This window comes from Aristolochia californica, unplaced genomic scaffold, assembly GCF_029961685.1.
Source record: "Aristolochia californica isolate CCGP_79_NKW_82.1479 unplaced genomic scaffold, dmAriCali1.0.hap1 SCAF_1, whole genome shotgun sequence".
Lineage (NCBI taxonomy): Eukaryota > Viridiplantae > Streptophyta > Magnoliopsida > Piperales > Aristolochiaceae > Aristolochia > Aristolochia californica.
Genome location: NW_027181770.1, coordinates 54630353 through 54643664, shown reverse-complemented (window position 1 = coordinate 54643664; position 13312 = coordinate 54630353). Strand labels below are relative to the sequence as shown.

General features: G+C 36.7%; 1 protein-coding gene across 3 annotated transcripts; it reads right to left on the bottom strand.

Annotated features, from left to right (window-relative positions):
- Window positions 1-5771: 5771 nt before the first annotated feature.
- LOC137951394 (protein SPEAR2) lies at window positions 5772-9358 on the bottom strand. 3 transcript variants are annotated; one of them, XM_068798036.1, is made up of 6 exons: window positions 9139-9358; window positions 7428-8063; window positions 7204-7314; window positions 6578-6744; window positions 6300-6480; window positions 5772-6210 (listed from the first exon to the last, which is right to left on the bottom strand). In XM_068798036.1, exons 2-6 carry the CDS (start codon window positions 7944-7946, stop codon window positions 6040-6042), a joined length of 1149 nt encoding a protein of 382 aa, XP_068654137.1. In that variant the 5' UTR covers window positions 7947-8063; window positions 9139-9358; the 3' UTR covers window positions 5772-6039. The 3 variants fall into 3 exon arrangements, with proteins under 3 accessions (XP_068654137.1, XP_068654128.1, XP_068654118.1); XM_068798027.1 differs by lacking the exon at window positions 9139-9358 and adding an exon at window positions 8157-9048; XM_068798017.1 differs by lacking the exon at window positions 9139-9358 and adding an exon at window positions 8259-9048.
- Window positions 9359-13312: the final 3954 nt, after the last annotated feature.

The following is a 13312-nucleotide window of genomic DNA, read 5'->3' as shown; positions in this document are numbered from 1 at the left end:
TAAATTGGTTGAGTTCGCTTCTCCTATTAGAACTTCACCCTCATGCTTTGACTATAATTAGTGTTCGATCCATAGTCTTGAACTTTTGTAGACATCCACACCTAACATAGAACCACATTGCCTACTTATCCTTGACCACCAAAAGTCATCGACATGCCTGCCACACTAAGGCACACTTGAAGCATCACTGAGTGGTGAGAGAAGCTTCACTTTTAAACCGACTAAAAGTATTCAAATTATGGCATGAAGGCATTGACAATGTTCATGTGGAGGTTAGCAAACAAAACACTACGATAAGGTAAATTTGTGGGGACCCAATCAAACTTTCGCTTGAAGAAGTTCAAAAAAATTCATGTGCATTTGAGCCTTAGCTATAAGTATGCCTACATCTATTGATTGGTTGACCTTAGTTAAAAGGGGTAGGCAAGAGCAAACCTTTTGGGTTGACTAATTGGATATTTATTTGGGCTTAAGATCTCCATGAAAAATAATTTTGATGATAAAAGACTTTGAATTTACTAATGAAGAATATTAAGATTGATTTGTAATTTAAATCCCAAAAAGAAATTTTTAGCAATACATTCATTCAACCGACACATATCCAACTAGATGACTCACACAAAGAGGAAAGCAAATAGCTCATGTTAGAAGCAAACTGTTAAATGGCCTACCAGCACCATTTGCCAAAGTGACAAAGCTCAGCATACTAAGCAAGAAAGCCCCAAAATGAAGATAAAGAAAAAAAAGAACAAAACAAAGAAGAGAAGCAAGTCATCAAAACGATCAAAGTTGACTAGATGACCCAATCAAAACAAAGTAGAAAAGAAAAGATGAAGGAAGAAAAAAATCATTCGTTCGAGTCAAATCAATCGAATGTTACATGTAAAAGTTAGAGCAAAAACAAAGAAGGCCAACCATCAAACTGCAAGTTGCCCCAACAATTAGAAAGATAAAAAGGTTATGCTACCAGACCAATAATGTGTACGAAGACATGATGAAGAAGGTGCACTTAAGAAAGTCGATCAAACAATTCAATGTCGACCAAACAAGTTGAGACAAAAAAATATTTGTTCAAAGTTGTTTGCATACATGATCGGACAACTGGATCAAATGAAGTTGAACAAGAAAGAGTATTTGAAGAAGATCGACTAACCAAGTGAGATTTGATCAGACAATGTATTCTAGAAAATTTGTGGAATAAGATTGAAGGTTTTAGTTTGGCCAAAATAGTTGTCCAAAATCTATAGTGACCTATATATGTGATTAGCAGTTCATTTCAAAGATTTAAAAAGATTTTTAATCGAGTTTAGTCAGTATTTAAAAAAGGACAAAACTTCCCTTTCTAAGCTCAATGATCTTTGAATGTTAAAAATTCAAGTATTTAAGTTGATTTCGTGTTAAATTTTCTCTCTCTCTCTCTCTCTCTCTCTCTCGACTTTTGGATGAAAAGTGACAACTCCAAAGGGTTATTACATTTTGAAATCAAATGTGGAGGATTGATTTGTGATTTAAAAACCCACAAAAAAGAGTTAAGTACTTCTTATGCATTAATTTTAAAATCTTTTCTACTTAGTTATATCCTTGCTAGATTTCATGTCGTATTATTTTGAAATCATTTTGATTATTCTAACAAGAGAGTTTGAAGTGGCTATTATAAAATTTGAATTTGATTGGGGTATTTGAAAATGGGTTATTACACCTAATTGATTGATTGGGCCACAATATTTAAAATCCAAGTTTCATTGCACACATACTTTGAAATTCTTTGATTGAACTTGGTTTAGAAAAACTGGATATGCAATCCTTGACTAGTGTGCATGAATTGTAAAATCATATTTGAGTCAAGTTGACTCGATTGATTCCCCCATTTTATGGAGTTTTGATTTTAAAATTTGATCATACAAGGACTTATTAAGCTATGATTTAAGTTAAACCAGTACTTAAAATTTTTGTACCTATTTTGTGGCTCACATATTATGAAATCTACCTATTAAAAGGCATTTAGTTTGAGTTGAAAGTGAAAGCAAACAACTCTTGCTCATTATGTCACTCCTTGGTAAGGCATGATCATTCCCCATCTCAAGAAACTTGCTCTAAGCTGTTGAAGTTGTGGGAAGAAGTTGTTAAGCCTTGTTTGCTACTACTATGAGCCATAAGTCCTGGTGAAGGCAAATGCTATTGAAAATCCCATTGTTGGTTTAGGCCTTGCGTGTGAAGTATTTTGCTGTTGAGAATCATATATGGGTCTAGGCTGGATTCCCTAAGGTGCCTTTGAAAATCCTTTTGTTGGGTCCAGACTGGAAGCCTAAACTGTAGTTGTAGACTAAGTGAGGGTGTGCTATTGTAAGTTGGCTATTATAGTCAATTGAGTGACTTAAGTTTATATGTGTGCAACAATTATAATTGTCCTTATAGGCGATTTACTATAGATACCTTAGGGCAACCTAAAATTAGTGGAACTCCGAAGTACAAAAATATTTTGGAGTAGATCAGCAATCTATGGAAGGATTGTGAATCCATATAAATCTTGTGTACATTAAACAGATAGATTTAAGATAAAAAAGAGTTAAATTAGGTAGTAAAAGCTAACAAACCCATTCGTCTCCCTCTAGTATTATTCCTCACAGGACCTAACAATTAGTACTGATGGTGTGGAATGTTATTTAGTGACCAATCTTTTATCTCTTTTGAGGGGAAGCAAATGCATTTTCATCTATTATAATTTGATGTTTTGAAGTGAGATCTTAGAGAAGTTGAGCTATGCTTTTCTTAATTGAAGTTACTAACTATATTACCCATATGAAATGAAGTTATTTCTTTCATGTATTATTTACTACAAGCTTCCTAAACTTCACCTATGTAACCATAAAGATAACAAGAATTTCCTTAAAAAACGTATTAGATTAGCTAATTATTTCTATTTTTGAATTTTGTTTTTTTTATTTATATTCATCTTGCATCTTAGCATGGAGATTTTGTGGATTCTTAGGAAAGAAAAAAAGTTTGACGTTTTAGCAACTGATACCTTTCCTCTCTTCTACCACTATTTAATGGTTCACTTTCTCTCCCAGTACTCTCACATTTCCTCCAAAACATTCAAAACTTGATGTGGATAAACAAATACTTAGTTTGAAAGATAGGTTTTTTAGCCAAAATTTTTATCTTATGTAAAATTTTGTAGTTGTTCTATTATTCTATAGACTTTATGATAACATGTTAAGATTGTACACTATTTTTGTGTATTTTCACCTTCCTCAAGAGAGAAATATACTTCTTCAAAGTTTTTTCTCTATAAAAATTTAGTTTTGTCTTCCTGCATTAGCAAAATAAGTTTTTTTGTCAGCAAATTATGACACGAGTCATTTTAAAATCTTAACTAGTTACAATTACAAAGTTGTGTGCAAGAATAGAAATGACAATGGGGAGGATTAAATGCGGAACCAACCCCTATTAACTTGCTTGAGGCGGGAACACATTTCTTATTTTACCCTACGAGTGAGGATGGGTTTCCCCTTAAAAACTAGCATGGGATTGGGCATAGGAATGAGATTAGCCCTAAAAACTTCAACTGGACATAAGTGATGGCAACATAAAATTTAAAATAAAAAGTAAGATAATAAAATTGTAGGGACTACTTATGAGAAAGATTGCTTGGGTGTGCTATGAGGATTAGTAGAGATGTGGCTCATGGGCACCTCCCATGGGTCACAAGAATAGGGCAAGGACAGGGTTCATTGGTGTGTAGGGGTAGGCACATCGTTGATATGTACTAGATTTTCCATAAGAGATACAACTGATATGGTTTATGTATTAGTGTGGGAGCTTATTGACTGATACAACTAATACATATTGGATATTAGGGTGTATGATACATGTTGGAAAGTCAATATGCGCACCCTTGTCACAATAGGTTTGCGGTGTAGGGATAAGTTTGAAAATGCAAACCCAAATATTGGCTAATTTGTAATTTAGGGGCACTTATTTTTAAAAAGTTCAAGGGCCACAACCTTAAGGGTAAAAATAGTAATTTGATTCTTTGTAGAAAATAGAAACCCAAATAACCCCCAAAGAACCAAAAGAAGGAGAGAATAAGAAAATTAGAAAGAAGAGGAGGTGCCACCAAAAGAAACTTAACAATTCTCCATCAATCTCAACCACTCCCTCTCCTTCCCAAACAAATCCTCTCCACCCCCACTACACCATAAAACAAACCACCAAACCATACACTACCGAACTACTTTTCCAGCCACCCGGCCCCATGATGATCCCCATCCTATTCCTTCTAAGAACCATATTGCACATTACCTCCCTATTTTCCAACTCAACCCCAACCCATCTCACTTAGTACAAACCCTAACTTGTCTCGACCAATCAAACCTCACACATACCACCTTCCCAACCTTAACTCTCATGCCACACATGTGTCCCTTACACATTAACCACTACCACCACTTCTTAACCAATCACCTCCACTTTCTAAATCCCTCCAACACACGTTAGCTAAAGTCCATTTGCATACATACAAAGCTAATGATCACCTTGCTAATTGAGCCTGCAAGGTTGCACAAATATTTGCCTTCTTTTAGGCTCAAATAATTCAACAAATATCTACTCTAGTACATGGTGACATTAGGTGACATTTCAGCATATCAGAAGATATCACAATATGCACTTCGACCTAATTAGAAGAAAGCTTGCAACAATTTTGTTATTCTTCAACCTTGAAGGCAAGGTTGGTGGCCAAGAGGGTGGAATGATAAAGTACTCAATTAACCCTCAAAAGAACTTATATGAGAAGAAAGAAGATCAAAGAAGCACAATATAATATGTGGAAGAGTCAACAACAAGAATTAGCAAGTGAAGGTGGCAATAAAAGCAAAAAGAAAGCAAGGAGGTGTTGTTATGGATTAAACGCTCTAATTTTAAACTAATAAGAACAATAATAATAAACGCAGAAGAAGGAAAAAAACAAGCACGAAAAAAACACAACAAGATTTATAAAGGTTCGCCTCAAGGTGATACTATGTCATGTCTTCCGCCGCTGCAGTAATCCACTATAAAAATGAAATAATTTACAAGAGAGCTTGCATACACTTACATGTGTTGTTTTTCTCTAACCTCTCTGGGCCGCAACCAATGCTCCTCAGATGATAATCATAAGACCCTAGTAGTGCACCCCTCCCAATATAAAGAGAAAATTAGGGCAACCGCTTTATAAGAGTGAAATTCCCAAATTGCCCTTAATGATACAACAATTAATATATCGTGGACTTGGCGAAGGCTTTGCCCCCCTTCCAACCCCCATGGTGACCTTACCGCGAAGGTCAATCTGCGTACCAACTCAGCATAGGGCGTTTATTAAGCTAGCTCCACAACTTAATAGGTGTGACCTTAGGGGCAAAAATAAAATTTTACACCAAATTTTCTTGTGGATCCCACTCTAAGGTACTATTCAAATTCCAAGAAACTGATCAAAATCCTAATTGATCTAAGGCTGTTGAAGAGTTGTAAGTTTCAACTTACCAAAAAAGTGCCTTCGATTTTGTATTTATTTTTTCAATCCAACTTTTACAATTTTTTATATTGATCCTTCACAATCAATTTCAAAATTATTATGTGAAATTGCATATGATCAGTTTGGTCTATGCACAGTTCAGAGATGCTTTTCACACTAACTAGTCCATAACAACTTCAAGCCATTACGATTTACTTGCACTGCTTCTTTCTCCTGAGCCCCTCGGTGGAGACAACAATCAATTTCAGGTCTCAAATTATCTCAACTCTTCTCCTCATTCAAGTTAAAAACAACGAAAGTCAAAAGATTACTAGTTTTCTGCTTTTTCACACTAGTAAAACGAATCTACAATCTTTCTCGTCTATTCCGGTCTAAAACTCGCATGGGCTAACTCAAGTATCTGAAGTAATCAAATTCCTCCAATGTGCACATCAGATCTCTTCGGGTTGAGGTCTGGATTCACAAGTCAGGTGTCATCTCTGTATACCAAAGAACACAACATGAGCTTCACCCACATCACCCTGTCACAGCTTTAGATTGAGATCTACACTCTCTGCTCCATTGCCCCTCCTATCACTGGATGTCGCTGCACTGCTAGTCGGACCTGCCGGAAAGAAGCTATAGAAGGGTTGTTGTTGTAGTGACTGTTCTTGTTTCGACCTATCAATCCTGTCAAGCACTTCTTCCATGCTCCCCTAGAACATTTTACGGGGATTAAAGACGGGTCAAAATCACATTTATCAGAAAGACTGGGAATTTTCATCTTTAGCAGTGACACACTTACTTGATTTCTGTGTGAATCCAATTCATCATAGGAGATGGGCTGCTTGAATTTTGAAATAAGAGGTGTAGTTGGGGGAGCTAATGAGAGAAAGCCACCATCCATTGCTCCACTCTGTTTAGTACACTTCCCAGGGTTAGGGTATTCCAGTTGAACTGTATTTGAGCTAGGACCAGGACCCTCCCTGTCCAAGTGGAGCAATTCATATCAATTTATAACCAACTTAATCAGCAACTACATTGAAGAATGCCAAGGGACATAAATTTAAAACACAATTTGACCTGAAAATAGTGCTGCCTGGATCGAATTTGAAAGAATCAGGTACACCAGTGAATTCTTCCAATTCATTAGATGATGAGGTAAATGTTGGCAATTTTCGGAGGTAGGATGTCAGGCTGCCTGGTGCATGCTCAACAGCAAAGGGCCAGGAGCGCTTTAAGCCAGCCATCTATACTACATTCTAACCAAATCCACAATCACAAAGAGACCCAACTCTTCAAATCAAACTTTTCACCTAGAATATACATATGCCACCCTCCCAGAAACACAAGAGTGACAAAATCTTAAATGAATGAAGTGAACTAAGCTGCACAACTGATTAACCAATGAAAAAAGAGAAATTGCTGAAATAAACTACTAAACAGCATGCAAATGGTGTCCAGTATGCATGTAACCATTGGTCATCTTTATAGGAGAAAGAGAGACCTAGTTGGAATAAACACACCTAGAATGTCCACAATCAACTTACAGTTGGTAGCTCCATACGTCAAGATGAAGAACTAGTGTTACCCATTCTCATTTTCAGTTTTCAGCCAAACAAGTATTGGAGATTCTGAGATGGTTTTTCCTGTTCAAAAATAGACCCAGAAAAGGAAAATGAAAAATCATGATAAAGATAGATACGTACCCTTTCTTCCTCTGGCCATATAGGAGTTGAATTGCTACAGTAGCTTTGGTTTGAAGGGGGCTCCATCTGAAGATTGACTCCAGACGATGATGAAGGTGGTGAAACATTCACCTACAAGGTGTTGAATAAAAATTTCAGCTATATTAGACAGAAAATTGAAGTGATAGACTCAATGGTTACTGACAAGCCATTCACAGTATAGTTAAAAGCTTCAATTCCCTTACCAGGGAAGAGAGTTGTTGCAGCTGCGGAAGTTGTTTTGTACTGAAAAGACCTGAGGGCGGAATAGGATCATTGTGCAAGAGCGAACGAGATGAAAACAGAGGATCAACGTCATGCTGATCAAAGCGCAATCCATTCCATATCATGGTCAAGGGGCCTGAAACTACTTGTTTGGTGATGATGTCACGTTGCATATAAGGTGTAATGGGAACTGGAAGGGGGGGTGGCGGAGGATTAAAGATTTCCAGGTTGGGAATTGAAATCCCCGCCTGGAAGTGAGAATTGGGGGACGAAGCATCGGCGGGAAGAGGAACAACGAAACAGGAAGACGACCCCGCAGCAGCCTCTTTCTTTTGTTGCTCTTCCAGTCGGATCTTCTCTAGTTGTGCAACGCCTAGTCCACGCTGGGGCACTTTTTTCTGCTTGATTTTTCTACAAGATCGTGTCCCACATCCAGCGCTACTGCTGTTGCTGGATCTTTGATTTTGATGTTGGTGCTGGAGCTGATCTTCGGGTAGCATCCTTGTATTTTACCAGTTCAATCAGAACTGCCATCTACCCAAAGGGATCCAAAATTCTTTATTCTTTTCCTTCTTCGCTCTTCGAGTTCAACTAACTAGGCCGTAGAGGTCGAATCGCTGCAACACAAGAAAGGGATTACCATAATGTTTCATCTCATCTCAAATCACAGCCATTTGATGCTTCGGTGAAACATTCGATGCGAGACATACGGTAATATCTTCGAGCAAACGACAGAGAGTATCAATCAGCCAGGAAAATCTCAGTACAAGAGAATAGATCCAGCATTTTATCGATTCAACTACTGCTCGCACCTCTTTGGGTATGAAGAAGACGGAACTGATCGAATTCTTCTGCTTGGAATGTGGCTATAAATATGGAGTAGTGCCTTGTGAATCAACTTTAAAACCTTCACATCGATTCACTTAGCAAAACATGCATCGCGTCAAGATTCTGAAAATTCATGAGATACTCAACAAAGAGGGCTGAGAAAAGTCAAGACAGAAACACAGGAGAAATCTGTTTGTTACCCAATTATCCGAAAAAACCGAGAAGAGAGTGCAGAAAATGAGAAAAAGAAAAAGACGATTCACATCTGAAAAAGCCAGCCAAGAAACGAAGATCTCGCGGTCTCGTGAGTCAAATACGGACTATTTAAAGGAAAGCAAAAAAGTAGTAAGATTTTTAAAAAGAGAGAAAAAATGGTTTTAATCTATTTGATAGGCGCAGATCTCTCCCCCCATTTGCTCTGTCTGAGAGACAAATCAACTCCCTTGAAAACCACGCAAATCCAAGAACGTTATCGAATCTATTCCCCTCCCTTTTGTCGCCCAAATTCTTGCTTCACCTTCTCCTGTGACCGACTCTATAGATCTATAGATCTTTTTCACCGAAACTCCTCGAAATCCGGCAACAACAACACCACCACCACCATCACTGTTTAAATATTTTCAAATGAACACCTGCGGATCATACCGTCCAACACATTCACCCAAAACCAAATCCTAACAGAAAAAGAAAAGAAAGAAAAACCGCAATAGAACTAAAACCAGCTCAAGGCACACGATTTAGCATCGCTCCCAGCAATGCAGCCAAATCCCCATATCTAAATGTGAAGATTCGGACTCGAGAGGAGGACCCCATTTTAGTACCAAAACAAGAATCTCGCCTACGCTACTACTCGTGGCATTTTACCTCTTTATGCAGCCACCAATTGCTGCTTTGGTACCCTCTGCGCAGGACCCACGAACCCACGCGGCTCTGATTCGAAGGCTCGCCTATCCGTGGTTTGTCCTGCCTCCATTAAATTGATTTCTCTCTCAGCTCGGGGCGTTTAGCTCTCTTCATCGCATTCATTGCTCTGGTGCATTTTCTCCTTTCCGCGCCATGGCTGTTGGCACTTGGCACTGGCTTTGTTGGAAACCCCCAAGTGGATTCATCCAACCCTTCCGTGTATCCTATCTCTGAGTAACGCTAATTGGGAGGTTGGAGATTGCGATTATATTATGTGAAACCCAATAAAATATTCATCACTTCCATTTCTTTATAATTGTTTCGTTTCACCTGCAATTTTTGTTTTTTTCTTTCACAGAATACAGGTATCCTGACTCGTAATCTTTCCCTCTTCTGTACACTTCTCGTCCGTCAAATATTAGCCGTTGTGACGTGCATCCCATACAATATACAGATACAGTTGGCCGACAATATAAGGTGTAAAATTTCCAAGATCCAACCAACTGTGGGCAAAAGGTGGTGGCAATGGGTCCGTTAATTCCGATTTGTGGTGACGTACCAGTGGATCTTTCTTCTGCTTTCCGAATCCATTTGCCTTTTCTGGGTTAGCCCCTTGCTCAACCAACTCCATGAAAGTGGTATTGAAACTATGGAAGAATACATTTCCTTTCTCTGCGAAAGGTCCAACAGAACCCACAATTCCTCACGTCAGACGGAGTGTGACAGAGGAGCTGCCTGGTTAGCTTCCATTAAGCTTCTTCTCCATCCATCCTCTAAAAAGCCCTTTAGTTGGTAGTCTGTAAATGTCTATTACATTTGCCCAAATACTACTGTTATGTTTTCAAGAGAGAACCAATTGCCTTTGTTGTGAACTTTAATGGAGAGTGGAGTTTTCACCCGTTTTCTCTCACACAACGAGGCTTCGATCGTAGAACAGGTGGAAAGTTTTGCCTGTAACTGATCAAAAACTTCAACTTCCCCATCTCTCCTCATCCACATGGATCACATGAATGCAAGTGTTAATTGAACTCCTCGTTATGGTAGCTTCACAACTTCCAGGCAGAGCCTTGAACCGAAGCAAGCAAGGGAGGTTAAGATTTTGAGAGAGAGAGAGAGAAGAATCCAGGTTCCAGACTGTCAAAACCCAAGAGAGTTCTTCAACTCCACTCTGCAATTAAATGCAATCTAGAATGAGTGATTTCCCATGCAAATAATATCCTTCCATTAATGGGTATATTTTGAGGAAGGAAAGTGAAAAGCGCCCTTTCTCATGAAGGATGTACCGAGTCTATCGTTTCTGGACACCATTTTTTCGGTCCCAGTGGTATCAGTTTCCCTGCCTAGTAGGTTTCATTGAAATGGCTCCATTAATGCAGATTCTTTTCTGAAGAAATCTGTAGAATACTGCCGTTTTCCTGGAAGTACTTGATGTGGGTAGGTCACTGATGCAGAAAGGGAATTGCTTAGGGATATATATGATAGAAAGTAGGCGTCTATGGGCAAGAGCCACTGACCCAGATCAATATCTTCTTTTCCATCCTCGTGTCATGTACAAGGACTGGAGCTTGGCATGTAAAGGGAATTGCTCCATTAACTGCGTACTGCGTACGCCATGGATAGAAACTGGCTGACCAGAGAATCCCATCTCGGAAAGTATGCTTATTTGAGACTACGATACTCTACCAAAAATAAGTTTTAAATTTGATATGTTATTGTGTAAAGCATCTCCAACATTTCGCCTGGACTTCAACTAGACGCAAGAAATACTTTTAAAGAGTAATATTTGCGCTTTAATACGGAACCTATACATTCTACAAAACATCTGGACATGGCCCAATACCTAGCCGTTTCTCTTGTTTGGATGCCTATGAAAAATGAGAGAGGAAATGGATTTCTTGTTTGGATGCGAACATCAAATAGAAAAACAAGCCTAAGAACTGAAATACCGACTAGTATTGAAATATTAACTATATCATTAATAGAGTTTTATTTGGCATATTATCAATAGAGTTTTATTTGTAAATTTATTATAAAAAAACATGTTGTGTTCTTAGTATTTCTATGAATTTGAAAATTTTCAAGACATTAGTTTTATATTTTTATAGTAAAATCTAAAATAATCTTAGGAAAATAATTTTAGTAATTCTTTTTATTTTGAAAATAATATTTCTAAATAATTTTTAGAGGCTTTAATGATGGAAATGACTCAATCTAGCCTAAAAGAATAATTAGTGAACATCTAAACAAATGTGGCAAATCCAAACACATTACCTACCTTTTAGAACTCAGAATAGGAGAATCTGATTTTAGGTTGAACTTCTATCCTTAGTTTATCCAATCCTATTCCTAGATTATTTTTTATAAAAAGTTAGTGCTGAATTAATGATTGCTTTATTTTGAAATTTTTTCATGAATAATAACTAAAATACATATAAATATTAAAATAAAAATAATAATATGGATTTTGGTGGATTTGAACCACCATCCTTTCAAAGAATCTTTGAGCACTCTTTCCATTTCTAGCTTAAAGATTCATTAAGAAAATAAAAATAAAAATAAGATAATTATATAAAATAAAAATCTTGAATCTAAAGTGGAATGGAGGGAGAAAAGCCTAGAAAGGGATAAACAACTAAAGTAACACCTTTAAAGAGGAGTATCAGCAAAATCAACATTGAATATCCCTTGAAGTGTCCACAAATCATCCTTCCAAGGATAAAGGTGGTAAGAGAGTACATATCCATCGATTTTATAAGAGAAACAACGGAAAAAAAAGGAGAGAACCACATACTTTGAAATATCCCACATCTCTTTCATCCAATCCTTGCATTCACATAGACAATGCTCCTTCAAACATTTAACATTGTGCTACTATTGAAACTTAGAATTCCATGATGTATAATCACAGTAGAAGAAAATTAAGGGGTGAGAAGAAGAAGAAAAGTTGTGGAGAGAAGGTTTTAGAAGGAGAAGAGGAAGATAAACGAATTTGGAGAAAAGAGGAGGAAGATTAGGTTAATGAACTTGTCCAAACCCTCCCCCTTAAGTTGTATTTATAGATATCAAAAGTATTAATATTACAAAAATATGTTTTACCCTAGCTAGAGTAAATAAGAGACATAAATCATAAACTAATTACATTAGTGCTACCCTAATTACATCATATCTTCCAATACTCCCCCTCAAGTTGGGAGGTAATGGCAATGATGCCAACTTGAACCAAATAACATAGATGTAGTAATAAGCTCCTGCATCATAGTGTACCAACATCGGACACCGAATCTCGAAATGGGTGGTAAAATATAAGTTAAAACCAACCTTAAAGAATTTTGAACAAATTAGTACTAATAATCACTAAAGAGGGTAATCCTGTCACTCATATGATAATGATAAAAACCCAAAGGGTACCAATAAAAAAGTCTCAATGGACTTAAAAACACCCACATATAAAAAAAGTACCAACCAAAGCAACACACCAAGGGGGTTGACCTAAGAGGGTAAACAAGAATAAAAAAAAAAATATAGTGGGAGAAAGACAACCAAGTAAAATGGTAACTGAGGATTAAGGCACGAGAAAATAGTCACCACCATAATAAGAAGGAGAATGTAATGGTAATACTGAAATAACTCAACAAAATTGACCAAGTATGACTGAAGAGGAAGATAAAAAGAATTCCTCTATTAATATGATGATTTAGGAAACTTTAAAAAAATCTCTACTAAGAAGTTTTGATAAGGAACATAATAATTAAAACTTTCAGAACATAAGACTTCTCACATAAAGTGATTAATTTTTAACACACCTTATCTAATTGGAAAGGAAATATTCAAGAAATAAATTCTGGAATAAAGGAGATTTATGACACTAATATTTGAAATTTAGAATGAGGAAAAAAGAATTTCTAATTCAAAAATTTAGACTTTGTCAAAAAGGAAATTAAACTCATATAGGGAAAGACTTCTTTTAAGGAAACTAAAATGATGTGATATAAAAATAAAAAAATTAAATGAAGGAAAGATACTCAAGTTGGTATAATTTTGACTACATTTTAAAAACAAATAGGAAACTTAATCAACATTAGCAACTCAAAAAGTGAAGCAAAAAAATTGGCTTATATTAAGATTTTCGTATCCA

Bases quoted from the DNA above. Each gene is read 5' to 3' on its own strand.
- LOC137951394 (XM_068798036.1), bottom strand. From the start codon at position 7,946: ATGCTACCCGAAGATCAGCTCCAGCACCAACATCAAAATCAAAGATCC. The intron at 7,315-7,427 runs GTAAGGGAATTG...AACACCTTGTAG, and splicing joins TGCAACAACTCTCTTCCCTG to GTGAATGTTTCACCACCTTC. The intron at 6,745-7,203 runs GTACGTATCTAT...AATGTAGTATAG, and splicing joins TATGGCCAGAGGAAGAAAGG to ATGGCTGGCTTAAAGCGCTC.